This window comes from Hyla sarda, chromosome 3 (genome assembly GCF_029499605.1).
Source record: "Hyla sarda isolate aHylSar1 chromosome 3, aHylSar1.hap1, whole genome shotgun sequence".
Taxonomy (NCBI): domain Eukaryota; kingdom Metazoa; phylum Chordata; class Amphibia; order Anura; family Hylidae; genus Hyla; species Hyla sarda.
The window spans coordinates 167,458,989-167,486,280 of record NC_079191.1 but is presented as its reverse complement, the minus strand read 5'-3'; the positions used below and the strand labels follow the sequence as shown (position 1 = coordinate 167,486,280).

Below are 27,292 nucleotides of genomic sequence, written 5' to 3'. Positions count from 1 at the left end.
CCATTGAACTCTACACCTAGTCATGTGAATCAATTGATGATAGTCTAATTTATTTGCCTCCTATACTAAACCATGTATACTTACCATATAGACACGCCTCTCTCTGTCGCTCAATGGTATATCGGATTGGACTTGGTAGTACTTTAAATTCTGTTGTACTTCCATATGCTCTGGGTTGGCCATGAAGAAGGTATGAGCAGCTTCGATAGCCTTATCCAACTGATTTAACTAAGAAACAAATAAATACAAAGTAAATACTTATGCTTTACTACAAATAACATAGAATATAACTTTTTTTTTAAAGACAGTTATGTAGCACACACTCAGATAAAACCTCTGCCTGCAGGCTGGTCATAGGTGGGAGAAGGGTAGACTGAGTAGACAAGGGGTAGAGAAGGTAAATTATAAAAATACAACAGAAAGATCAATGCTTTGCCTTTAAAAATCTTTATTAAACCTACTGAATGCTGGGTTTAAGCAGTTTAGATCTGAAAGCGCTTTATATTAGAGCAATTGAATGAAATTTGGCATAATTGACATACATCATGCTGAACTTCATGGACTGCGGGTGGTAGGGCACAAGATAGTGTGTTCAACCCCTGCCAATGGGTTTTACTGAACATTTGGCTAGTGACAGCCTACTCATACAGTATTTTTATCTATCCTATACAGGGTTATCTCAGTAAACCTCAAATCTAGTGTTGTATACAATGGGTGGGTTACAAGCGTTCGCTAAATCCAACAACTTCCAACCCTTGCTGACAATTGTCATGCCACGGCAGGAGCAGACTTTGCCTGCTATACAGTATAAACCTCATACAATAGTCTCATATAACAGGATTTACATAGTCAAATTTTTTTCTATGAATATTAATGCTAGTTGACTTTACTCAGGAAATATTACACACAAAGGCTTCAGACTGTGAAATTATGACCACATTGTAGAAGCAATGTAAAGAAAAAATTCTGATCCGATCTACAGGTAACTTCTTTGGCTCTGTATTATTTTTCGAGAGACAAAATATGAATAATTTCTGCTCTACAATTTCTATCATTACTTCAGATACATGGCTATTTTAGTAATTTGTTTCCATGAATGTCTACCAGGCATCTCTGTACCTAGTCCTACCACGATGAAATGATTTGTTTGATGAAGCTCTGGTTTCCTGGCATGACATCACCACCACACAATGATTTTCCTGTTCACAGTGACGTCTCTCGCATACAGCAGGCTTTCCCCTTGAGCTTTGAATTCCAAAGCTATGAGCTTTGCTCTCTTACACCATGTTCAGCTCTGAATATGGCTATTAGAGGAGGTTCTGAAACATTTTCAAGGATCCCTTTAGGGCTTGAACAATTTTCATACCTTCACAGAAAAGTTTTGTTTAGTAACATTAAGCTGAATTGTTCGTTGTAGACATTTTAGATATGGAATAAGTTTGTCAGTAAAACAGTAGTAAAAAGATAAACTGGATTATAAGAAACTCATAAAGTCTAATAAAACTGCACAAAACTAAACTTTTTCTGTTGTCAGATGTTAAGGCTTGTTTGTTGTTCAACGCATTCAGGCTCTAAGCAACTGAATAAAAGCTGATGTTCAGTAACACCTGTGCATATCTGACACCATAAATCTTTGTACTATAACTAACAGTTTTACCACCAGAAATGCCATTGCTGGAAGCCATTCCACTCCAATGGAATGACGCTCTACCTCCATCAAATTAATGATGAATTGATGTCTTCCAAATGACAGCTCTAGATAAGGTATCTTCAAAGTTTCTTTGCTTTCGACTCTTGAGATAATGGAAAATTAGTTTAACTGAGGAGTCATGTAAATCATGGCTTTATTATGAAAGACATGATCATGCCTAGAACTTATTAGGAAAAGCTCATGATCTCTAGGTTTTGAATTTCTTCAGTTATCTAGTGCCAGAATACTGGCTTAGCACCACACCAAAAATTGTGGCAATCAACATGTCACCTATTTACGTGGATGTAAAAATGTGTCAGTTTTTTAATATTGTGTGCACAGACAACCACTTTCTCATAGACTTACATAAAACATATTTATTTTTAAAATATGGACTGTGGCATTGAGGCAGGTTTGAGGGCAATGAAAGGGTGTTTTTCCCAGTCCTTTATCCTAGGTGAGCTGGCAGAGATGCTCATCAGGTGCCTGATTAATGAGGCAAGCAAAACTGTGGGAAGTCTGCATATAAGGAAAGGAAACATAATAGTCTGGGCTCTACCCAGAAGACAGCAAGTTGGTTGTGGGGGGAGGCAGGGTCCTTGTGAGGAGCATACAACCAGGTGCTGTGAGTGACCCCAACAGTGAGTAAAAGGTTGCTGGAAACTTGTGTTTTAACTGTCAGGGAAAAGCCCTTCAGTTGATAGTCAAGGCATGCTGACACGAGTAGTTAGTGACTGGACATTCTAGGATATTGTTTGTTCCTGTGTTATGTTTTTATTTATCCTGCAACCTGTCTAATAAAGCTGGCGAGGAGCCAGACTTGCATAAAGAACTGTTATTTTCCTGCTGAATGAAGTAGAAACATGTCATGTGGCTGTGTCGAGGACGATCCCAGAGCTAACCTCAGGGTGAAATCCCTACAATTGGTGGAGAATGCGGGCAGCACATTGCTAGGAGCAACCAGCGGTTGAGTTGCAGTGAATTTGTTGCCGGGAGCAACCAACTGTGCATGTTGCAAGAGGGACAAGTCCAGCTGTGGGGGTACAAGAGCAGGACTGAGCCTGTAGTGAAGGTGTTGCTAGGGGCAATGGATCGCATCAAGCGAGTGAGCACTCTCTCAGGTGTGGAGACAGGTGGACGGGCCACCTGCACATCGCAACAGAAGTAAGCCGTGTGGGATTTTTTTGCAAAGATGGGTCGACGTCGAAATGATGTTGCTAGGAGAAACTGATGTGGACAGCAACCGGTTGTCACCAAGATGGATGCTATGGTGAGCACCTTGATGAAATTGGCTGCAGCTCAGCAAGAGGAAGTCTTCACACCTGATTATCCTCTGGTCAGGTGGCCAGAAAAGATGGACGCGAGGACCCATGAGTTGGTGGTGGCTGGTATCCCGCTGTTTGTAGAACTGGATTGTCACAAGGCTGTATCCAGAGCCAAGCCGGACATTTTGTGAAGATTCGACCAGAGCCTGGTCAGACTGTTCTAATTGACTTTGAAACATGTTATGGGACAGTACGCCATGTGATGGAGGTGTGTGCAGAGCTTAATGTGGAGTTTACACTAGGCAGTGACTCCCCAAATTTTTGGCAGTTGTGGGAGAGTGTGCCAGAGAAGTCACACACAAAGGTCCCGGAGGTAATGGTGGGCAGTGTATAGCTAGTTGACTCTGGCCAAAGTGGCTCCAACCTATGTCCAAGTGCAAAATCATGTGAGGGTGGGGGACCCCTCATGAAGATTGATGGGACTGTTCACACTCTGCAGACTGGACTGAAAAAGTCTGGTGAACAGAAAATGTTGCATGCAGGACTAGGAGATCATTTTAAAAAACACACTTTGCATGAGTTAGGTAATAGTGCTATGAACTGTCCTGTAAATTTTGAACATATGCAATGTGATAATGTTTTTTGTGAAAAATGCATGCCCATGTCTGTAAGTAATGTGTACTGCTGCCAACTCTGACAGGACAAAAGAAAACCTGTGTGAGCTGACAGAAGAGGCTAAAAATGTGGTTCCTTTGGCAGAGTTCAGGGTCCCACAGCAGATTATGCAATTCTGTGCCTAGTGGCATAAGAAAGTACTGTGAATGGGAAGACTATGTGGTGACTAGAGCAGGTACACCTGATAGGCCCACAACCATTGACTTGCACCACACACTAGTTGAGAGTTACTCAGCAGAGGCTGAGGACGGGGAGTGTCAGCAGTCACTAGATATATGTCAGATAGGGGTCTACCAGTCTGCTGGGTCAAGTCCGCGAGTCAAGTCCAAGAGGATCTAGAGCAGGGGTCTCAAACTCAAATTATCTGGGGACCACTGGAGGTAGCGGCTGGGTGAGGCTGGGCCGCATGCGCCCCTCACATATAATGCCCCCATCATACGCCCCTCACATATAATGCCCCCATCATGCTCCCCTCATCATCCATCAGCAACACCCCCCACCAGCAGTAGCACCCCCACCAGCAGTTGCATCCCCGTCATCCACCAGCAACACCCCACCATTCCCCTACCCCCCTGTGGTAATAGCATGAGCTGATGGATGATGGGGGTGCTACTGCTGGTGGGGGGTGTTGCTGATGGATGATGAGGGGAGTATGATGGGGGCATTATATGTGGGGAGGAAGTATTAGGTAGGCAGCAGTTTCCCCACATTAAGAAGGTAGCAGTTTCCCCACATTAGGTAGCATAATTTCCCCATAATTTAGCCGTAGCACAGTTTACCCACATTATTTAGCCGTAGCACAGATTCCCCACATCAGGTAGCCTTAGCACATCTTCCCCACATTAGGTAGCCTTAGCACAGATTCCCCACATTACGTAGCTGTAGCAGAGTTTCCCCACATTTGGTAGCCTTAACACAGATTCCCCACATTAGGTAGCCATAGCATAGATTCCCCACCTATACTGTAGTATTTACATCTGCATGCGGGGACTTCCTGGCAGAGGTGCACACTATAAGTGATGTAATCGCACGTGCTGCACAGAACATCGGCATCCCTGCGCAGTGCTTGTGATGACGTCACTAACCGCATGCACCTCTGCCAGGAAGTCCAGGCAGGCAGATGTAAGTAGCAGTTTAGTGATGGAGCAAGACTGGTTGCTCCGTCATATGTGCACTGGGTCCCATGTAGCAGTGTTTGCCGATGTGTGTGAAGTCTTCCGGCATTTAGCAATGCTTGCCTGAAGCATTCACCTGCCCGATGCCCGGAACTGCATGTCCTGGGCGTCGGACGATACAAATTCCAGATCCCTGGTGCGGGCTGCAAAATTTCGTTTTGCGGGCCAGGAGTTTGAGACCCCTGATCTAAAGACTCAAGTGACAAGTGTGCCACTGACTGAAAGAGAGTCTTAAGTAAAACAAGAAATGGAGAAGGTGCTGGAAAAACTAAATGCCTGAAGAAATCACCTGCCCGGTGCCCGGAACTACATGTCCCAGGCGTTGGGCGATATTAATTCCAGATCCCTGGTGCAGGCTGCAAAATTTCGTTCCGCGTGCCGGGAGTTTGAGACCCCTGATCTAGAGACTCAAGTGACAAGTGTGCCTCTGACTGAAATAGAGTCTTCAGTAACACAAGAAACGGAGAAGGTGCCGGAACATGGGTTCCAGCCGCCAATTAAAGATGAGCCCAAGGTGGGGCTGAAATTGCGTTGTTATCTAGAAGAGGTTTTGTTGAACAGAAAATAAGCTACAGAGATGTCTGTGGATAATGCAGAAGTACTGAAGAGAGTACATGTGGAGCCGGGTGCTGCGCTTACTGTCACAGACAGAATCCTGAGTAAAGGAGATGTGATGTCTGGACCAGAGATGGATCGTGACCAGGGAGGTCGAACCACTGAACCAGATGTTGCTGCAGACCTTGAAGCTCTAGACGTCTCTGCCGGGCAGTGGAGAGACGGTAGTGAAGTCTGCGAGTAAGCAGAGAGATAGCGAGAAACTTTCTGGAAGCTACCCTGAGGCCCAAGGGGCCAAGATCCTTGCAAAGGGGACAACAACTCCTAAAGGAGGAGAAGAGTCGGAACGAGTTGGCTTGATGGAAGAGACAGGCCAAGGACAAGTGACTGTCAGATAAGACAATGTCTCAAGGTCCAGCAGCAAGAGTGAGGAGACCACTGTAAGTAAAAGATCTTGGAAAAAGCAAGCTGGACTTGGTAAGAAAAGGGGGCAGATCTCATTCTTAATCAAACATGTCTGAAGTTGTAAAGTCTTAACAATATAAAATAAGGAAAAAGATAGTAACAGATAGTAACAGAGCAACAAGAAACAAGTTAAAAGGGACTGTATTATGAAAGTGAGTGGGAAAAAAATGGGCATGGAGTAACCCTAAAAAAATAAGAGATGAAAACAGCTCCAAGAAGACATATCTTTTCAGCACATTGAGAGAGGTTGCGGCAGTGGCTAAGACAGGTGTATAAGACCAATACATTTAAGAATCACTAAAACAATCTAGCTCCATTCTTAAAGTCAACTCATAAAAACCATGAGAAGAATTAACACATATTAATGCTGTAGTCATAGCACGTCTGGGATTGCCCTGATGGATTCATGTTTACTGGTATAATTATCTGATTATATCAGGCGTTTCAAGGGAGTGGTTACTTAAGGTTACCTCCAGCTATTGTTTATGAAAATGATCTAACTCATACCTCTTGTTATTATTAACACGTAACCCTAGGGTTCATTCATAAAGGATATAAAAGATGATGGACTCCAGTCACATTATTAGATGCTCAGAATATGATTTGCTATAGTTTAGGATGCTTTGAAGAAAGACCAACTATAAAAAAAACTTTTACATGAAGTTCATTGTTTAAAGACTCAAACAATGTAATAGAATTGTAAATATATTAGCTCAAATAGCACTGTAAGAAAACTAAAGCCTATATATGTAGCTGCATTTTATGACCTCTGGAGCTATCTAGACAAAACTGACCCATTGCGTACAGCTGCATACCTTCAGTGCAAGTCAAAACTGGATGGTAACATACTGACAAATTAGATTCAATGACATATGGAAAAGATTTGGTATACAGGGGCCAACAGCTAAATGCTTGAAATGTCAAAGCTCCATTTGGGGACATATGACATGGATACACTACTTTAGGGTTACACGTCTGAGATGTAGCATTCCACAATTCAGCATCAAATTTCAAATAAACAGCTTTCATGGCTAAACTGAAAACATTCTATTCCCAGTATATGTAGAAGTTATAAGACAATATTAACTGGACGTGTTTAGATAGCTTGCTAACATGTCACCTCTTATAAGATAGCACCATCACTTGAACTGTGCAGTGGTAAGTGGTAATAGATACTGGGGACGTTTACCTACCATTTAGACTTGTCCAGGTAGCTTCTTCAGTTTAATAGACAGTTACGAAAGTATAAAGCTACATAAATGATTTTCACACATAAAGGGTATCTTATACAGTGATGCTAAAATATGCCATCAATTCATGAGAAATGGGCCAGAAACCTGTCACCAATTCACCAGCCTGGAAGCAGAAGAAGGAGCAAGCACACATTTACTAGGAACCGCACTGAAGATACATCTTTAGGGAAAGAATGATTCAGCTCAATAAGTTTTTCTTAACCAAGTGGTTTCTTAATTGTTCAGTATACTTGCATCAATAAAACCAACATGAAGGCAGAAGGGACTTCTTACGTGTTTTGTTGATTTAAATCTTTGTCACAGTGTCTATACTACTCCATATATATCAAGTATTTAGAGTAGTGCAGACGATATGACTAAGGTGTAAATCACATAAAAGGAGTAAGAAAGCCCTTCTGTCTCCATGCTTTATCGATGAATGTATACTGAACAATAAAGAATTAATAAGAACTATTGAGCTGAACCACTTCTTCCCTTATAATATTATCAATTTATGATCCAACTTTGAACCTAAGAATGAAGAGGCTGCAGTTAGTATAGAGAATCTCAAGTTTCTCTTTATCAGGCCAGTGTTTGATACTGATCAGACGAAGAGAACATTGAGATTTTCAAAACTTTAATAACTCTAATATTTTTCAAGAAACAATACCAGTGGAGAACTGAATATGGCTCCCCTCTTCTGCATTAATATTTGTTTAAACTTGTGACAGACAGTGCAAGTACTATATCAAGTTGTGCCCTACAGGCTCAGTATTACCCCAGCCATCATCCAGTATTACCCTGGCCATCATCTGCATGGTGGGTATACCTGAATAACATCATTTTCTGACCTAAACTCTTAATGAAAACATGTCCATACAGTCCTTCATAGTCTGTGGGAAAATCATTTCTAAGCATCATTCGAGACGAAAGTTTTCAGTATGACTAAGGTCCAGCCTTAGGACCGAAACGCGTCACCTTGTCATGTTCTCCTTGTCTTTTTGGCTATTGGAATAAACATCCAGTTCCTTCATATTCGCGCTGGACATTTTGCTTTTACTTGAAAGTTTTCAGATGGTACAGAAAAATTATCCGCCATTCTCATGTAGTCATCCTCTCGGGGCCTAAAGGCCATCCAACACTTTGACAATTGTTATTATTAATTTATTATACTCTTTTGTCTATTACAGCCCTATAAAGAAAATGGTTTAATGCACAAACTCAACGTCTGAGGACAAAGCAGCTTTTCTTTGGCTAAAGCAAGTCTTCTCCCCTGCCATGGTTTGCCATTAACCCAATTTTACTATGACTTTCTTTACGGAGGTGGATGCTTCATTATCTGTGGGAGTTGTGGCTGTTCTGTCACAGAAATGAAGTATGTATATGTGGCTTTGTTGTGGTATAACAATAGTATGAAACCGTAATGTTTCATGTAAATGTGCCCTTACCACTAGAAGATTTTGGACAGACAATATATACTGTTGAGGGTGACTACTATAACTACCAAGGAGACTAATCTGACACCTGGAGGGATGAAGTGATGTGTAAAATCAAGCATGCACATTCCCAGTTGTCGTTGATCTTATGTAGTTGTCTTCTAGATCTGGCTAAGATTAATCCAGGCCACATTTTAAAGGAATATTCCAGGATTTTTTTTTTTTATTTGACTATGCTACAGTGGCTGTAAAGTTAGTGTAGTTCATAATATAGTGTCTGTACCTGTGTGTGACGGTTTTCTCACAATTTGTCTGTGATTTTCACCCCAATATTTATTTTTAACAGCATACAAAATGAGTGCTGTCTCAGATTTTCCCCAGGTTGCAATGCTGCCGAGACCTGACTTACTAGTCAGCTGATGACAGGGAGCCTGTCTGCTTCAATGGGTGGAGGGGTCGCTTGGTGGGAGAGAGATCAATCTGTAACTAATGCAACAGCTGTAGGCACCCTGATTGAAAACCACAGGTCTTTTGAATGGATGCAGCTAATTTATGTTTCAATGGGTGGGGTGGCTGATGTGTGGGAGGGAGGAAAATGGAATGATGGGATTTGTAGGCAAAGAAGAAAACTCAAAAAGGAAATACCAGTTCACAAAAAGCTAGCCACAGTGTTATGTAATCTCACAACATAGCTATTTAGCCCTAAGACAAGCGCAGATCCTTCCTAAGCATGTCCATTACTGTCTGCCAGGTATGTACTAAAATCACAAGTCACAAGTTTCACCCGCACTAACCAGCTATTCTGGCTGGTAGTGCAGGTGACACTGACTAAAATGGTACATTCTGTGTCCAGATGCATACATTCAGTACATTCTGTGCCCGTTGAGGAGATATCTTTATTTTTCAGAATATGCAAATGAGCAGTCTGGGGGATGGCGGGGCTACAATCCGGGTGGGGAATGAAGTGAATATCAATTAGTCGGGCCGAGCGCTGAACAGTGCTGACATCAAGCTTACAAGTTGTCCAATATAGTGCCTGATATCTGTACTGAAATAATATGAACGTGTGGCCAGTTTGAAAGTACATGTTATTGATTGAAGCTAGGTGCACTAAATAAGTGGCAAAAAAAAAAAAATGTTGACATGCTTAGTGGCATAATTGTGGCAAGCCCATTCAGGTTAACAGATCCAACATAGTCTACCTAGGACTGAATGTATACTTTTTGTGCAGGACTCAAAAGCATGGTCTATTGTGCTTTTGAGACGTACTAAAAAAAAAATATAACCTTGTATGCTGAGTTATACATTCTATGCTATGGTATACAACCAAATACTGATCATTTTTGCAATTATCCTGATGTATACCAGTGACAGTGGCAAAAACAACTGTCAGTATTTAGTAAAGGACATCTTGTCCAAACTATGTGCTGTAAAATGCCACATCAATAGAATTTATTGGTCTAGATATGCCTGGCACTGTACGCTGATGTTGATGCCTTGGTGAAATTACCTTGCAAGGCAATTACTGTAAACTGAGAACCACCCAAAAAGAAATATCTCCAGTCAACATCTTAACATTCCATAATATACTTCAAAGAAATATCAAAAAAGGAACATCAAAAAATAAGAGGATCATTTCATACAGCAGAGGACTTTTCCCCCATGTTGACCTCTCTAGTTTTACAAAGAACAGAGACTGGATCTCAATTCATTTAATCCACAAGCCTTAAATAAGAACACGGGGAGATGTTCAGCTGCCAACAGCAATACATCCTCCCTGGTTGGCATAGACTAAAGGAGATATACAAAGAGGACAGTGTGCATATGTTCGCATCAACAAGCTATTAACACAACATCAAACTATGCTAGAAGCAAAAATGTGCCAACGCAAGGCACACCTGCAGGCAAAGGCTAGTCACAACATTACATGCTAGATATGAACAATTATTGGGCTTGGACAGATTTGATACATAGAAATATATATATTTTTTAACTGTACATACAACATGGGTATTACTCTACTAGGTAATATGCCAAAACATTAATGTTTCCTCTTATATATGGGAGTCATTGTAATGTAATTCTTAACCCCTTAAGGACCCGGGGTTTTTCCGTTTTTGCATTTTAGTTTTTTCCTCCTTACCTTTAAAAAATCATAACTCTTTCAATTTTGCACCTAAAAATCCATATGATGGCTTATTTTTTGCGCCAACAATTCTACTTTGTAATGACATCAGTCATTTTACCCAAAAATCTACAGCGAAACGGAAAAAAAAATTATTGTGAGACAAAATTGAAAAAAAAAATGCAATTTTGTAACTTTTGGGGGCTTCCGTTTCTACACAGTACATTTTTCGGTAGAAATGACACCTTTTCTTTATTCTGTAGGTCCATATGATTAAAATGATTTCCTACTTATGTAGGTTTGATTTTGTCGCACTTCTGGAAAAAATTCATAACTACGTGCAGGAAAATGTATACGTTTAAAATTGTCATGTTCTGACCCCTATAACTTTTTTATTTTTCTGCGTATGGGGCGGTATGATGGCTCATTTTTTGTGCCGTGATCTGAAGTTTTTAGCGGTAGCATTTTTGTATTGATCGGACTTTTTGATTGCTTTTTATTCATTTTTCCAGGATATAAAAAGTGACCAAAAATACACAATTTTGGACTTTGGAATTTTTTTGCTCATATGCCATTGACCGTGCGGTTTAATTAATTATAGATTTTTATAATTTGGACATTTCCGCACACTGCGATACCACATATGTTTATTTTTATTCACACCGTTATTTTTTTTAACCCCTTAAGGACCAAGGACGTACTGGTACGTCCTTGGTCCTGCTCCCCTGATATAACGCGGGGTTACACGGTAACCCCGCATTATATCACGGTGGGCCCGGCGTCATAGTGAAGCCGGGACCTGCCGCTAATAGCGCGCAGTGCCGATCGTGGCACCGCGCGCTATTAACCCGTTAGCCGCGCGCTCAGAGCTGAGCCGTGTGGCTAAAACCGAAAGTGAAAGCTGACGGTTAACTCAGTGGGCTGTTCGGGATAGCCGCGGCGAAATCGCAGCATCCCGAACAGCTTACAGGACAGCGGGAGGGCCCCTACCTGCCTCCTCGCTGTCCGATCGCCGAATGACTGCTCAGTGCCTGAGATCCAGGCATGAGCAATCAAGCGGCAGAATCGTCAATCACTGGTTTCCTATGAGAAACCAGTGATCAATGATGAAGATCAGTGTGTGCAGTGTTATAGGTCCCTATGAGAGCTATAACACTGCAAAAAAAAAGTGAAAAAAAAAGTGAATGAATATCATTTAACCCCTCCCCTATTAAAAGTTTGAATCACCCACCTTTTCCCATAAAAAAAAAAACTGTGTAAATAAAAATAAAAATAAACATATATGGGATCACCGCGTGCGGAAATGTCCGAATTATAAAAATATATAATTAATTAAACCGCTTGGTCAATGGCATGCGTGCAAAAAAATTCCAAAGTCCAAAATAGTGCATTTTTGGTCATTTTTATATAATTTAAAAATGAATATCAATCAATAAGTTCTATCAATGCAAAAATGATACCGTTAAAAACTTCAGATCACGGCGCAAAAAAATGAGCCCTCATACCACCCCATACAGGGAAAAATAAAAAAGTTATAGGGGTCAGAAGATGACAATTTTAAACGTATTAATTTTCCTGCATGTAGTTATGATTTTTTCCAGAAGTACGACAAAATCAAACCTATATAAGTAGGGTATAATTTTAATCGTATGGACCTACAGAATAAAGATAAGGTGTAATTTTTACCGAAAAATGTACTACGTAAAAACGGAAGCCCCCAAAAGTTACAAAACAGCGTTTTTTTTTCAATTTTGTCGCACAATGATTTTTTTTCCCGTTTCACTGAAGATTTTTGGGCAAAATGACTGACGTCATTACAAAGTGGATTTTGTGGCGCAAAAAATAAGACATCATATGGATTTTTAGGTGCAAAATTGAAAGAGTTATGATTTTTTAAAGGCAAGGAGCAAAAAACGAAAATGCAAAAACGGAAAAGCCCCCGGTCCTTAAGGGGTTAAATGGGAAAAGGGGGGTGATTCAAACTTTTATTAGGTAAGGTGTTAAATTATCTTTATTCCCTTTTTTCTCACTTTTTTTTTGCAGTGTTATAGCTCCCATTGGGGGCTATAACAATGCACACACTGATCTTTTACATTGATCAGTGGTTTCTCATAAGAAACCACTGATTGATGATTCTGCCGCTTGACTGCTCATGCCTGGATCTCAGGCACTGAGCAGTCATTCAGCGATCGGACAGCATGGAGGCCGGTAGGGCCCCTCGGGTTGTCATGTAAGCTGTTGGGGATGCCGCGATTTCGCCAAGATGATCCCGAACAGCTCCCTGAGCTAACCGGCATTGTTTTACTTTAACTTAAGATGCAGAGTTCATCTTTGAACGCCGCGTCTAAAGGGTTAATAGCGTGCGGCACCGCGATCAGTGCGGCGCGATATTAGCCACGGGCCCCGGCCGCTGTTAGAGGCCGGGCCCGACCCACTAGAACGGGAACGGACTCATGACGTACCGGTACGTCATGGGTCCTTAAGGGGTTAACATTATGTGCCCCTAAAATATTTCTAGCAGTAGGCTACAAACGTACTATATTAAATACCAAAATGGCCTATTTGTTGGTCAGCCAGTGTACTATAACATTGTCAGCCATAGTGTGCTGTAATATTGTGGGCCTTTCCCCCATAACAGATTGTACCAGACAGAAGAAGATACATAGACAGATAAGCAGACATAGGGGTGCAGATGCCATCCTGCCTTACGCCAGAGAGGAGGTAGAGACAAGTGTAGCAATTGCTGTATTATTCAGCAGAGAGAGTGGTTGGAATCATGTGTTGTTTTATTAGGCCCCAAAATATCTTGCTTTATGTAGATAGAGTCTTTACTAACCATTTTCCTTCCTCTATTACTGCCCTTCCAGGTCCTTTCAGCCACATTAAGATTAAGTTAAGATCTTCCTAATACACAGCCCTTAAACCCTTTTCCTAATACCAATTGAGTTGCCAATTGACTTATTTAACAATGTTGACTACAGTATTTACTAATGTGTCACTTATGTCTTTAAAGGGGTACTCTGGTGAAAAACTTTTTTTAAAATCATCTGGTGCCAGAAAGTTAAACAGATTTGTAAATTACTTCTATTAAAAAATCTTAATCCTTCCAGTACTTAGCTGCTGAATAGTGTTGCTCGCGAATATTCGCAATTCGAATATTATTCGCGAATATCGCATATTCGCGAATTTCGCGAATATAGCGCTATATATTCGTAATTACGAATATTCGTTTTTTTTTTTTATTTTTTTTTTTTTTTTTTCTTCACAGTACACATCACAGTGATCACCCCTCTCTGCTTCCAGCTTGTGTGGTGTGAAGAAGGCTGTAATACTACTGTGTGAGACTGGCGTGCTAAAGTTCTAATTTTCGCATATGCGAATTGTCACGTATGTTAATCTCGCATGTGCTGATATTCACATATGTTAATTTTCGCATACGCGAATATTCGCATATGCGAAAATAACACGAGAATATAACGAATATGCGAATATTCGCGAATATAAGACGAATATTCGTCCATATATTCGCGAATATTCGCGAATTCGAATATGGCCTATGCCGCTCAACACTGCTGCTGAATACTACAGTGGAAATTATTTTCCGTTTGAAACACAGAACTGTCTGCTGAATCACAAGCACAGTGCTCTCTGCTGACATCTCTGTCCATTTTTAGGAACTGTCCAGGGTATAAAGAAATCCCCATAGCAAACATATGCTGTTCTGGACAGTTCATAAAATGAACAGAGATGTCAGCAGAGAGCACAGTGCTCGTGATGTCAGCAGACAGTTCTGTGTTTCAAAAAGAAAAGAATTTCTGCTGTAGTATTCAGCAGCTAATCAGTACAGGAAGGATTAAGATTTTTTTAATAGAAGTAATTTACAAATCTGTTTAACTTTCTGGAACCAGTTGATAAAAAAAAAAATATATATATGTTTTTCACTGGAGTACCCCTTTAACTTAGGACTGCAGGGAAACCCCATAGAAATGAACAAATAAAACAACACAATGGGGCATATTTCTATTATAAATGTGCCAGAATTCTGGCATAATCTGCGCCATAACTTGTGCCACATTCATTATGAGTTTGAGACACTTTTTAGAAATCTCCCTCCCTGCTTCCCGGCTTGGCTAAAGGGGTATGGCCTCTATTAAAGGTATCGTGGCTTCGATATAAGGGGGTGTGGCTTATGACGAGACAAAGTGAGCCAAAAATGTATCAGAATTCTGTAGCTAAGATGGTGGAGGTTAAGCCAACAAACTAAAAACTGATTTATCAAACAGCATGATATACTACCTAATCTTAATTTAAACTGTCTAAAACAATTTTAGTAAATCTGGGCCAATGAGTTTGATGTCAATCTTAGTTCTGCTACATTTGTTTTTCCAGATGTTATTTTTACCATTACATTTTTTCCCCCCACTTGTCCTTCAGCTGGGTGACCATATGTAACGTATGATCTTGTATGGTTTTGTTTAAAGACCAATAGTTGTCTTGGCTAGATCATTTTTGTAGTTTGTCTAGAGGCTTTTTTTTTGGTGGTGCTGCTCCAAATGTATCATATTGTTGCAGTGACCATGATAAATTTTGCACAGATCTGCACCTAGATCATTTTCTTCCCCACTTTCAGATTATGTCTATCCTGCTTCTAAGGCTAGGATTCCATTTTTTTTCACTGAAAAAGAAAACGCCAGAAAAAACGCCAGTGCAATCTCCTGCATTTGAAGTTTTTTCTGGCGTTTTTGCATTTGAGTGGGAATTGCATTTTTGGGTACAAAAAAAAAAAAAAAAAAGGATGCAGTAGGGATGGGAAAAAATGTGTTTAACAACATTTTTATTACAACATTTTTATACATTTTTAATAAAGTATGTGTGTTTCACTTTTTTTCTCTCTATTTTTTACTTTTTTATTTAGGTAGTACTACTACTCCCAGCATGGGACAGACTGTTCCATGATGGGAGTAGTAGTACCTGTGCTAATAGACAGATCACCCCGGGTGTAGTGACACTCAATGCGACCGTCCATAATATAGCAGAGATGCGGAGCGCCTCTATAAAGCTCTCGCATCTCTGCACTATATTCCCGCAGGCCAATGATGTGAATAGAAATTCACATCACTTTTTCATATTTTCCGCCCAGAGTGGGGATTGGCCGGATGGTTGCAGCCAATCACAGCTCTCAGTGGGAAATGAATGAATGAGTGGCCGGCCAGAGTATAGTGCAGAGATGCGAGCATAGGAGAAAGCCGCTCCGCATCTCTACAATAGAAAGGACGATCGCAGTGGGTGTCAGGAGTGACACTTGCTGTGATCTGTCCATTATGCAGGTACTACTACTCCCAACATGGGGCACACTCTGCTCCATGCTGGGAGCCGTAGTAACTGCATTAATAGACAGATCGCAGCGAGTGTAACTTCTGACATCTGTTGCGATCTGTCTATTAATACAGGTACTACAGCTCCAAGCATGGAGCAGAGTATGCTCCGTGTTGGGAGTAGCAGTACCTGCAGTTAAGGAAAGATCACAGAGGATGTCACTCCTGACACCCGCTGTGATCCTCCTGTATAATGTATAAATGCGGACGGCCGCTCTTCCATGGTCCCCTGCACTGACGTATATATACACCTATTCAGGGCCTCCATCAGGGGGGTACAACCAATACCTCTGTAAGGGGCCGGACCCCAACTTTTTTTCAATGTCAGTGAGTAATTGTCAATCAATGACTGCTGGGGGCGACACATTGTACACTGGCTGCTTGACTGCAGTACTCTGTACAGTCAGTCAAATCAGTCACAGATCACACACGGCAGCGGCGACGTACCTCTGGGGCTGGCAGCCACTGTCTCTTTAAAACAGCAGCAGTGGTGGTCGCCGTGAGGTATGTCTGCGCTCTGCAAGCTGATGCCCTGACGTCACGTGACCACAGAAACACTGTGGCAGAGTCCGGAAGAGAAGGCAAGCACAGTGGTGTGGAGCAGCAGTCTGACTGACAGAGCGGAGCAGCGCAAAGGAAGAGCCTACCCTGAGGAGGACTGAGAGCCGGCATCAGTCTCACAGAGCAGGAGGTTACTAAGTAAAAAAAAAAAAAGGATAAAAAAACATTTATGACTGGAGCTGGGGCGGAACTATGCGGTGGGGCCTGTAGTCTGGGGGGAAAGGACTGTGGCCTACAACTATATGGGGGCAACAATTAGCAGCAGAGAGGGGCCTGCAACAACTTTATGGGGGCAAGTTGCCCCCATATAGTTTTTGTAGGCCTTTTTTAGCTAATAGTTGCCCCCTCATATAGTTGTATGCCCCTTTGAGAGGGGCCTACAACAACTATTTGGGGGCAACTTAAACATGGGGGCCTACCCGAACTATATGGGGCCCCCATAAAGTTTGGGTAGGCCCCTCTTCTAATAGCTGCCCCCATAAAGTTTAGGTAGGCTCTTCTGTTAATAGTTGCCTCCATAATGGGGGAAACTATTAAAGGAGTACTCTAGTGCCAACCATTCCTCCTCCGCTGTGCACAGGCTGAAAAAAATAAATAAAATAAACTTTCACACACCTTCCTCTGTTCCCCCGGAGCACTGCTACAGCTGATTGGTCCTCCGGTCCCGCCTTCTTCCTGTGCACAAATCGTCACACGGCGCTCAGTCTATCACCAGCCGAGGCGGGACATCGCTGTGGCCAGTGATAGGCTGAGCTAAGTGTGACAATCCATGCACAGTAAGAAGGAAGAAGATGGGACCGGAGGACTGATCAGCTGATCAGGGACCGGGGGACTGTCCGGAGGAATGGAGGAAGGTGAGTGAAAGTTTTTTTTTTTTCAGCTCGGGCACAACGGACGAGGAATAGTTGGCACTAGAGTACTCCTTTAACAGAGGGGCCAACCCAAACAATATGAAGGCCTTGAGCTGTGTAAAAATAAAATGTAAAACACACACAAAACACACACACACTACATTTTTATTATTGTCGGCTACATTTTTAGTGCCCTACCCGCCCACATAAATCGATCCCTGTTTAAAAACTAATCTAATCAAAATTTCCTATAAAAAAGATACATTTTGTGAATACAATTTATTCCATCACTATTGTATCTTTTTTTTTTAGAACTTTTATTAAAAAAGGTATCTCCATCACTTTTTTGGATCAATAAAGTCTCTATCTCCCTCTCTTTCACTTTGCTGATGTTTTTTGATTTTGGGCAAACAGACAGTAGTAGTAATTTTTTATAGACCTGGTCGGGAGGTGGTCTAGATTTGCGGGTTTCTTTGCACTATTTGCGGGAAATTTTGCACAAAAATTTTAAACACGCAGATAATAAATACATTACCACTGCATCCGTCACTTCAAAAACTGGTCTAGCAGGACCAAAAGGTCAAAATGACAGAATTTAGAACTTAAAAAAAATGCAAAAGAAAAAAAAGAAAAAAAAATACGCAATTAGAGTGAAAATAAAGAAAATTTGCAGATTTAGACCAAAAAAAGGAATAGAACACAATGATAAATTACCCCCTTTATCTTTACTGTTTAAGGTTTCTGATTCTAAACTTTACTTGTATATCTCGAATTCCACACTGGTAACATTTATTTCTCTTTATATTTGTGCACTGCTTTTGCACTTTAGAAATTTGCATAATAGAATCCTTCAGATTTTCAGGATGCTTGGGCGAGAGCAGATCATTTAGTGTCAATATCAACAAAATGTGGTTCCCTTATATAAACGTCTTTCACTTCCAGAGAAAATATACATTTTCCCCAGTAAACACTGTTTGCAACAAATTTTTTGACTTGTGTAAAGGTCTCTGATGTTTTATAAATGCTCAGTCTGACAGCAGAGATGCAAATAGTACCTGCCAAAAAAAGAAAACAAGCTACGGAGACCAAGAGGAGAGAAAAACACCTTCAAAGTAAAGCACTAAACAACTCCAAAAATGTGCTGTGCCCAGTTCTGATTGACTTGACAGAGTCAGTAATGGTAAAATGTGAAAAGCTTATTGATGAACAGGAAAAAGGATGAATGCGGGGAGGATAGTACAAGCATCCTTTCATACCTACTAGTGGCACAGAAGACCACTTCTATTTACTAAGTCTATGAATGTACAAACTAATACAAAGGTGAACTAAATTACTTCTATGACCCAAGTTCTTTCAAGGATACACAAATATACTGTATAAACACATACACTGATCATTCATTAAATTAAAATCACTGAAAGATGTCGTAAGTAACACTATCTTATGACAATGGTAACGGTCAATGGGTGAGACATATTTAGGAAGTAAGTGAAAAGCTGATGCACTAAAAGTTGAAAAAAATGGGCAAGCATAAGGATCTCAGAGCCTTTGGCATCTCCAAAATGGTAAGGCTTATGGGGTAATTCCAATATTTAGAAGTTGGTACCTATTACAAGTGGTCCAAGCAAGGACAGCAGGCTCACTATGCCCACCCCATCTTCTGCTGGAAGCATCACAATTGGGCCAAGGAGCAGTGAAAGAAGGTAGCCTGGTTTAAAGAGTCACTTTTCCATTTACTGTACATCATGTGGGCAGCTGGATTACATGGTGAAGAGCTGGAACCAGACTGCACTATGGTAAAAAAGTAAGTTGGTGGAGGCAGTGTGATGCCTTGGGCAATGCCTTGCTGGGCAACTTTGGATTATTGGTCATTACATTTTGTTTCTTTCATCAAAGTATATATTTGCAGGACAAATAAGAGTATTTAATTACAGCACCACGGATATTATGTATATTACTGAAATAACTTTTTGAAACATGATATGACTGGAGCCAATGATGGAACTATCTCTTGAATAAAGAAAGTCCCTCTTTCAGGACCAATAACAATGGCCAATCGCAGACAAGAACTGGTCCAACGCCTTTAAAGTGTAACTGTTGCTTCAAAATATGCTTTTCATGTCTTAAAGACATGTCAAATGTTTTGATCAGACGGAGTCTGAGTGCTCAGACCTTGGCCAACTGGTAACACAAACAGGGAAAAAACGTGGCTGACCGAGACAATCCCATAGACTTACATTGTAAGTATGTCTTGTTAGCATGCTCTTCTCCCAGCTAGTTCTAGATACAGGCTGCACACCCAGACTCAGACCAATCAAAACTTTGACATGTCCCAAAAAAAAATTTCAGTAACAGTACCTTTAAATACTATTGATAACTCTACTGTGAAATGTAACATTTTATCAGTAAAACACTAAAGGGGGAATATTCAAAGGCTTGTGTTATTAGGTCTCTTTATTTTGAGCCTTAAAGAGTGTTTGGGGGCAAATAGCACATCATTTAATAACAGGTATACTTGGTATTAGGGATCAACAGATATCGATTTTTTTAGGGCCGATACTGATACCGATAATCTGAGACCTTTTAGGCCGATAGCCGATAATTTATACCGATATTCCGGTATAAATTATTGGTTATCTCCCCCCCCCCGGCCCCGCAGATCAATGATTTAAAGCGGGCGCTTTAAATAATGAACTGCAGCAGCTTTTGCGGGGCCAGAGACCGCCGCCGCCCGCTTCTCTCCCCCTGCCTCTCCTGGGGTCCTCCCTAGTCCAACACCACCGCTGCTCCATTGCCTCCCCCATCCCCAGTTTTATAATGACCTGTTCCTGGGGCCCGGGGTCCGTGCTACTTCTGGCTCCGGCGGCGTCCTGAGCTGTCTCTGTGCTCACTGTAGGTGACGTCGCGTTGAGGATGTCACTCGTCATTGCGCTGTGCAGCGCGTAGGATGCCGCAGGAGCCAGAAGTAGTGCGGACACCGGGCCCCGGGAACAGGTAATTATAAAACCGGGAATGGGGGAGGCAATGGGGCAGCAGCGGCGGCGGTGGTGGTCTCGGCAGTGGTCTCTGGCCGGGGCGAGGCATTATCGGCAAGGTAATTGCCGATACCGATAATGTCCAAAGTCGTGAATATCGGCCGATAATATCAGCCAAACCGATAATCGGTCGATCCCTACTTGGTATACTTTGAAAATGGAGTGTTAATAGTGCAAATTCTTTGAATATCCCCCCCCCCCCCCAATAGATTCTTGACAGGAAAGAGAAAAGCTACAAATAGTGAAGAAACAAATGACATGTTGGTGTTTGTTTTTTTTGTTTTTTTTTATCACAAAAATAAAATTACTGACATGAAAAGGAGATTTCCTTCTCCCATCTCTATGTCTGAAGGCTGTACCTTAATAGTTAAATGTGACTTATGACTAACTTATGGCAAGGTTGGAAAAAGTGACTAATTTTACTACTCCAGACAGTTGTGGATCCTAGTGGTGATCTAGAAACAGTTTATACATCATCTTATTTTCTGATAGGATACGGTGCTGGATATACATAAGAATTATGCATTACTCAGTTGCAATTTTAAAAGGGTACTCTGCTGGAAAAAAAAAATTATTAACTGATGCCAGAAAGTTAAACTGATTTCTAAATTACTTCTATTTCAAAATATTAATCCGTCCACTACTTAACAGCTACTTTATGCTCCACAGGAAGTTCTTTTCTTTTTAAATTTCCTTTCTACCTGACCACAGTGCTCTCTGCGTGACACCTCTGTCCATGTCAGGAACTGTCCAGAGAAGGAGAGGTTTGCTATGGGGATTTTCTCCTTCTCTGGACAATTCCTTACATGGACAGAGGTGTCAGCAGAAAGCACTGTGGTCAGAAAGAAAACAAATTAAAAAAGAAAATAACTTCCTGTGGAGCATACAGAAGCGGATAAGTACTGGAAGGATAAGGATTTTTTTTTTTAATATAGAAGTAATTTACAAATCTGTTTAACTTTCTGGCACCAGTTTATTTAAAAAATTTTTTTTTCCAGTGGAGTTCCCCTTTAAGCATGTAAGCTAATGTTTTTTGTTACCTTTTCTATTCCTATAACTTACATCTTAAAAGCTTAGACATAATACAGTGACTATAACTATATAACAAATGGTTTAGCTAATAATAAAACCTTCCTTGCATTTTAACTAAGCTGAAAAGATCAGGGAGCAGACTTTTGTTTCCAGCCAGAAATGTATTTTTTGGATTTTGATAACAGGTACACAAAAATGAGCTAGACAGGCAAACTACGTCAATCTTACATTTGTTAAGTGAGTTGGGAGAATGTTTACCAACAGAAAGTCTCTCAGTATCAGTCATCACAAGGGAGAAGTCTACTAAGTAGGGAGTCTATTATCTTACCAAATCTTGTATATAATGTATTAAAAATAGTTTTCTTAGCCATATGACACACATCTGTATTTGAGAGGGGAACAACTAGCGAAAGATTGCCATAGAAATGACCTTAAAAGAATGAGGTGCTCAGATGTTCAACTTTTTATTAAGTGTTTTTAAATTCCCTGGTTTGTGGTGTATAAACCCCATTTTCTCCAGTCCTTTGTGGTGTATGCTTTTATTTCATTTTATACATCGCCTGGATAGATGGTAAGTAACCAAGGGGAATGTGGATACGGCCAAACCAATGGGTGGCTCTGGATACCAATGGTATGCTGCTTAAGCATCTTAAAGTAAGCTAACAGCAAGAATGTCAAATAAAAAAAGTAACCAATACTAGCGGCAATGCTCCGGTGGTCCCCGACAGTTTTTGTTTATTTTACTGCAGTGGTGATGGCACAAGACCACAATGACCACTGATGGCTGGCATGCCATCGCTCTAGTAAGATAAACAATGACCAGCAGAGGGGAAAAGTAGCAGGTAATTTAATAGGTGTAACATTTTTTGGTTAATGTAAAAGAGTGATCCCTTAATCCAAAATTAAGTTATATTCACAGAATAGGGGAAAAATAACTGTTCGGTGGGGGGGGGGGGGGGGGGGATCATTCCCTGAACAAAGGAAGTGGCACACATGTACACAGTGCTGTGGAGTTGGACAAAATTTTGGGTACCTGGAGTCGGCAAACAATGCACCGACTCCTACTAAATTTAGATTGGAATTTTAAAAAAGCAAGTTTAAATGTCCCAATTCACAAAAAGTTATAATTAATTACTTCTCTACTGTAAGAATAAAGACCAATGCATGCAGTGCCTCACGTAACCGCAAAACGAACACGTTACGTGACCGTGAAGAAGCATGCTTTTCATGTGCTTCCCTATATGGCACGCAACACACAATTAGGAGCGGCAATACTTATACTTTCCATAGTGTTATGCTCTTCTGTTACAGGGAACCCATAGGTAACCTAGCCTCTCACCGATTAGGGATTAAGTAAATTTTTTTTTTTCAGGACTAGAGACACTTGTATAAGTGAAGGGAATGGAGGGTCAATAGTTCAAGACTGAAGCTTTAAACCATTGGAAAACTGCTGCCATTCAGCTAAGGCTATAAAAACTTGTAAACTCCGATTGTTAGCTTAAACTTTAAATATGACTATGGGATTCTACTAGGGAAATCATGTTTTATAATAAATGCCCCTTCCTGGATCCTCCCACTGCCCTATCTTCAGCAGCAGATCAGCACACAAAAAGAAGAAGGCAGCTGCTTCTGCCTAACTACCTCTCTCTGCTAGAAGAGCTTAGCAGAACTTGGTGGAACAGCTTCTTGCATTTAACTGTAAGTGTTTATAAATACATTTGCATATTAATACAGAGGAGTCGGGGAGTCGGAGTTGGAAGTACAAAAAACTGCAAAGTCGGAACATTTATCTACCGACTCCACAGCCCTGCATGTACATACAGCTCTCCATTTACTCTGTGGCAGTGTTTCCTAACCAGTTTGCCTTTGGATGTATCTAAACTACAACTCTCAGCATGCCCAGACAGCCAACAGCTGTTCGGGCATGCTGAGCGTTGTAGTTTAGCAACAGCTGGAGGCACACTGGTTGGGAAACACATCTCTATGGGGTCTCTTGAGCTCAGTGCTAATGTAAGACAACCCCTTATATGTATACTTGTACATATATTTCCTGGAGTGCCGGATTAACTCCTGAAGGGAGATTTTAACTCCCGAATGGTCAATTCACATGTTCTTATTTTTTGCTGCAGAGTTCCTGTAGTAGTTCCTGCCCATTGAAGTCAGTAAAAAACATAAGGATGTGTGAACTGACCTTTAGGCTTTGTTCACATGGTGGAATGTCTGTCCCAAAAATTTGCAGGCAGACAGCGGCGCAGACAGAATATGCCGGCGCTAGGACTGCTCCGAAGTGTCTCCATAGATGGCAATGCATTTATGAGCCAATTCCGCCAACTTTTGCGGAAACTTTTGCAGAAATTCCACACAGTGCAGTAAAATTCCATCAAAAAGAATGACACTCTACTGCAACGGAATTACTGAGCGGATTTTTTCTGCCAGATTCCACTCGGAAATTCCACCGTGTGTACGAGGCCTTGCAGTCTAAATAATATGCTCTTTAGTCAAACATGTAGCAAGGCTTTTCTGAAGTGATAATCCTTTACCCCTAGAGTGATTTCATCTGTCTGTCATTTTTATTGCTAACACATGGTATGCATTTTACTGGTGTAACTGAGTTTCGCAAGCCCTTGTTTTTAAGGTCTACAAACAAGTAACTGCTTTAAAATGTCTCTTGTCAAACAGCAGAAGGAGGAGCGCGGTTCACTGTCTGACAGTTCCCATCTGGACAGATCTGATTGAACTATCATGATGTAAACTAGAGAGAGTGTCAGCACTGTAGGGTCTTTCCATATGTATGAGCTCGAAGGAAAGCAAATAATTGACAGGATTCTGCTCTAAACAAAGGGTGTAATGGAAAAACAAAGCTACAATAGAGACATCGAAAGAATATACAAAACATTGCATTCCCTTAAAATGTTTTATCCTCCCTACAGTTTTCTTCCTTAGGCATGCATAGATGTCATACTTCAAATCAGCCTTTACGATTAATAAGAAGAAGCAATGTAAAAAATACTGGTATGAAAAGGGTTCATCTGCATTTAAAGGGGTATTCCGGCATTATACATCTTATCCTCTATCAAAAGGACAGGGGATAGGATGTATGATCACATGCAGGGGTCAAGTCCTGGGAAAAAAGTGAGGGAACTCACTCAAGATTTCCACTCAAGGGCTGGTCCTGCAGGACTCTTTCTAATGGGAATGGTGTTCCTGCTGTGGAAAAAGTGCAGGGACTCAGTTCCCACGCGTTCCTGAAGGACTTGAGCCCTGATCGCAGGGGTCCCGCCACTGGGACTCCCGCGATCTCGATACAGCCCCCAGCATTCTGTGCCAGGTACTGCCTCCGAGTCTGAGACGGGACGTGGCATGACGTCACGTCTCAGAGGCACAACCTGGCGTAGAATGCCGGGGGCAAGCGGCGGGATTCCTGCAATCATACATCTTATCCCCTGTCCTTTGGATAGGGGATAAGATGTATAAAATAAATAAAAGATTTTTTGGTCTGGATTCTCACAAAGGAAATCCACAGTGGAACACAGTAGCAGCAAAGTGTTTTCCAGCACCCTGACATATATTGACACGTGGGGCCTCATGCACTATTGTTTCACTTTAAATTTTGATAAATTTAGGTGATTAATTTGCCCCTTTTTGCTTATTTTCCGCAAATGTGGGCACGGATTTAAAAATCATTATCAAGTCATTTATCAAATTTTTCACCCTGTTTATTCCATCTTTTCAAGCTGTGATTTTTCACTTTTAACAGAGATGTTATAAACCTTTTCACACTTTGGCATAAGTCAGACATGTAGAACCCCTTCATGCATATGATGAAAAAAGTGAATATAAATTCATTATAAAACGGGAAACTCAAAAGCGAATCCTAGTACATAAGGACTGTGGTGTGGATTTTTAAATTCATGTCAATTTATGAAGTGGATTCTTTGCAGGTTTTTCTAACTTAAAGGGTTATCCACCATAAGGTGATTTTACTACGTACTTGCCAGACAGTAATAGTATTACTTAGGAAGGGTCTGTGCTTGTCTTGGGGCTAAATGGCTATGTTGTGAAATTACCATAACGCTGAGGCTTTTTGCGAACTGGCTATTTCCTGTTGGAGTTTTCTTCTTCAACTACACATCCCATAGTTCCTTGTTTGTAAGTGTGAGGTCACTTTTCTTCAACCCACACACTAGCCACCCCACCAATTGAAACATAGATGCATTCCATTCAAAAGACCAGTGTTTTCTAACCAGTGCCTACAGCGGTTGGAAAAATACAATTAGTTGCAGAATTATCTTTCTCCCACCCAGCGGTTATTCCACCCATTGAAGCAGGACAGGCTCCCTGTCATCACTTGACTAGTGATGAACTGTCTTGGCTGCGCTGCAACCTGAGAAAACCTCAGACAACAGTAATTTTGCAAGCTGTTGAGAATAAATAAGAATTGCAAGACCACTGTCACACACAGGTACAGACACTATCTAATGAACTACACTAACTTTACAGCCCCTGTAGCACAGTCAAATGCCCCTTTAAGTTCAACAGGAAAAACAAAATTGTCAATAAAACCCAAAACTCTGATTTTGCTTTGTTTAAAGGCGTTGTCTAGCAAAAGTGTTTTTTTCTAAAAACGTGACCAGGCCGTCTGCTTAAACCAAAAAATATACTTACCTCTGATTTGCTCAATGTAGCCTCTGGTATCTCTCCTGATGTCTGTCATGCTACACTTCCTGGTATAGGGGCCCAAAACCACAGAATGGCTAAGCAGCAGTGTGACAAATTGGGATCCAACACCAGGAAGTGAAGTTTCCTGGGTCGTTGCGATATATTGCCTCACTCATTGGCCGCAGCGGTGTCTTACCTTAGCCAATAATTTAAATATTGCCCCCCCCCCCCCCCCCAACGCTAGGAAGTGGAGCATGGCAGAGACTGGTTGCAGCAATACGATAAGTACATTTTTTTGTTTAAGCAGGCAGCCTGGTTCAATTTTTAGAATTAATTTTTTTGCCGTACAACCCCATCAAAATAAAAACTCTATAATCCCCTCCCCAAGTTCTCCTGTAACACTTCTTCCAGGATAGTATATAAAAAATATATAACACACTAGACCGGACCTAAAAGTCTGCGAAAAAAATATTTCTGCTGTAACATTTTCCTACCCAATTAAAAGTTTTTACATTCTACGTTTGCCAGCTACAGACTAAAAGTTCCTTCAGATACATTTCCTATTTAATGTTCCAATTACTACCTGTGCCTGAAATCATTTCCTATTTATTCTGTGTGACTGTTAAACTCTTTGTGTACATGGGAAAATGAAAAGTTATAAATAAAATTCTAATTTACATAGGGATATTAAAAGTCTACTTCTGCTCATGTCTAGAGACAAGCTATACACTAAAAGAGTAATTTGATGGGGCAGGAACAAATGTGTTACAGTAATATTAACAGTGGCAGCAATAAAAAGGGGAGATTTATATTTCCCCTCAAGATTGTTTCAATGGTCAGGAGCTAAAGCAGAACTGAATGCAAAAATGCCAAGGACAGTACAGAGAAGAGATTTCCCTTTCTTTGATGGACAGTACAGAGTAAGGGGTTTCTCTAATGTCTTGTTCACACTTGAAAAGCTGTGCTGCTTCTACCAAAAAAAAAAAAAAAAAAAAAAATATATATATATATATATATATATAAATAAATGTTCCTAGAATAATTAGCAAAATAAGAACATTTCAGCAGCAGCATGTGAGCATCCAGAGGGAAAATTTACTATTGCAAATGTGCAAGGATTCTGGAGCAGTGTGTGCTCTAAAACTGGATTACATGACCAGC

General features: G+C 40.9%; 1 protein-coding gene across 3 annotated transcripts in view; it reads right to left on the bottom strand.

Moving 5' to 3' along the window:
- P3H2 (prolyl 3-hydroxylase 2) overlaps positions 1 to 27,292 on the bottom strand; it is a 223,095-nt gene that overhangs the window by 62,738 nt on the left and 133,065 nt on the right. For all 3 annotated transcript variants that reach the window (XM_056565435.1, XM_056565432.1, XM_056565433.1), the window contains exon 2: positions 85 to 228. In XM_056565435.1, coding sequence (XP_056421410.1) covers positions 85 to 183 — 99 coding nt within the window. In that variant the 5' untranslated portion in view covers positions 184 to 228. The remainder of the gene's footprint in view (positions 1 to 84; positions 229 to 27,292) is intronic.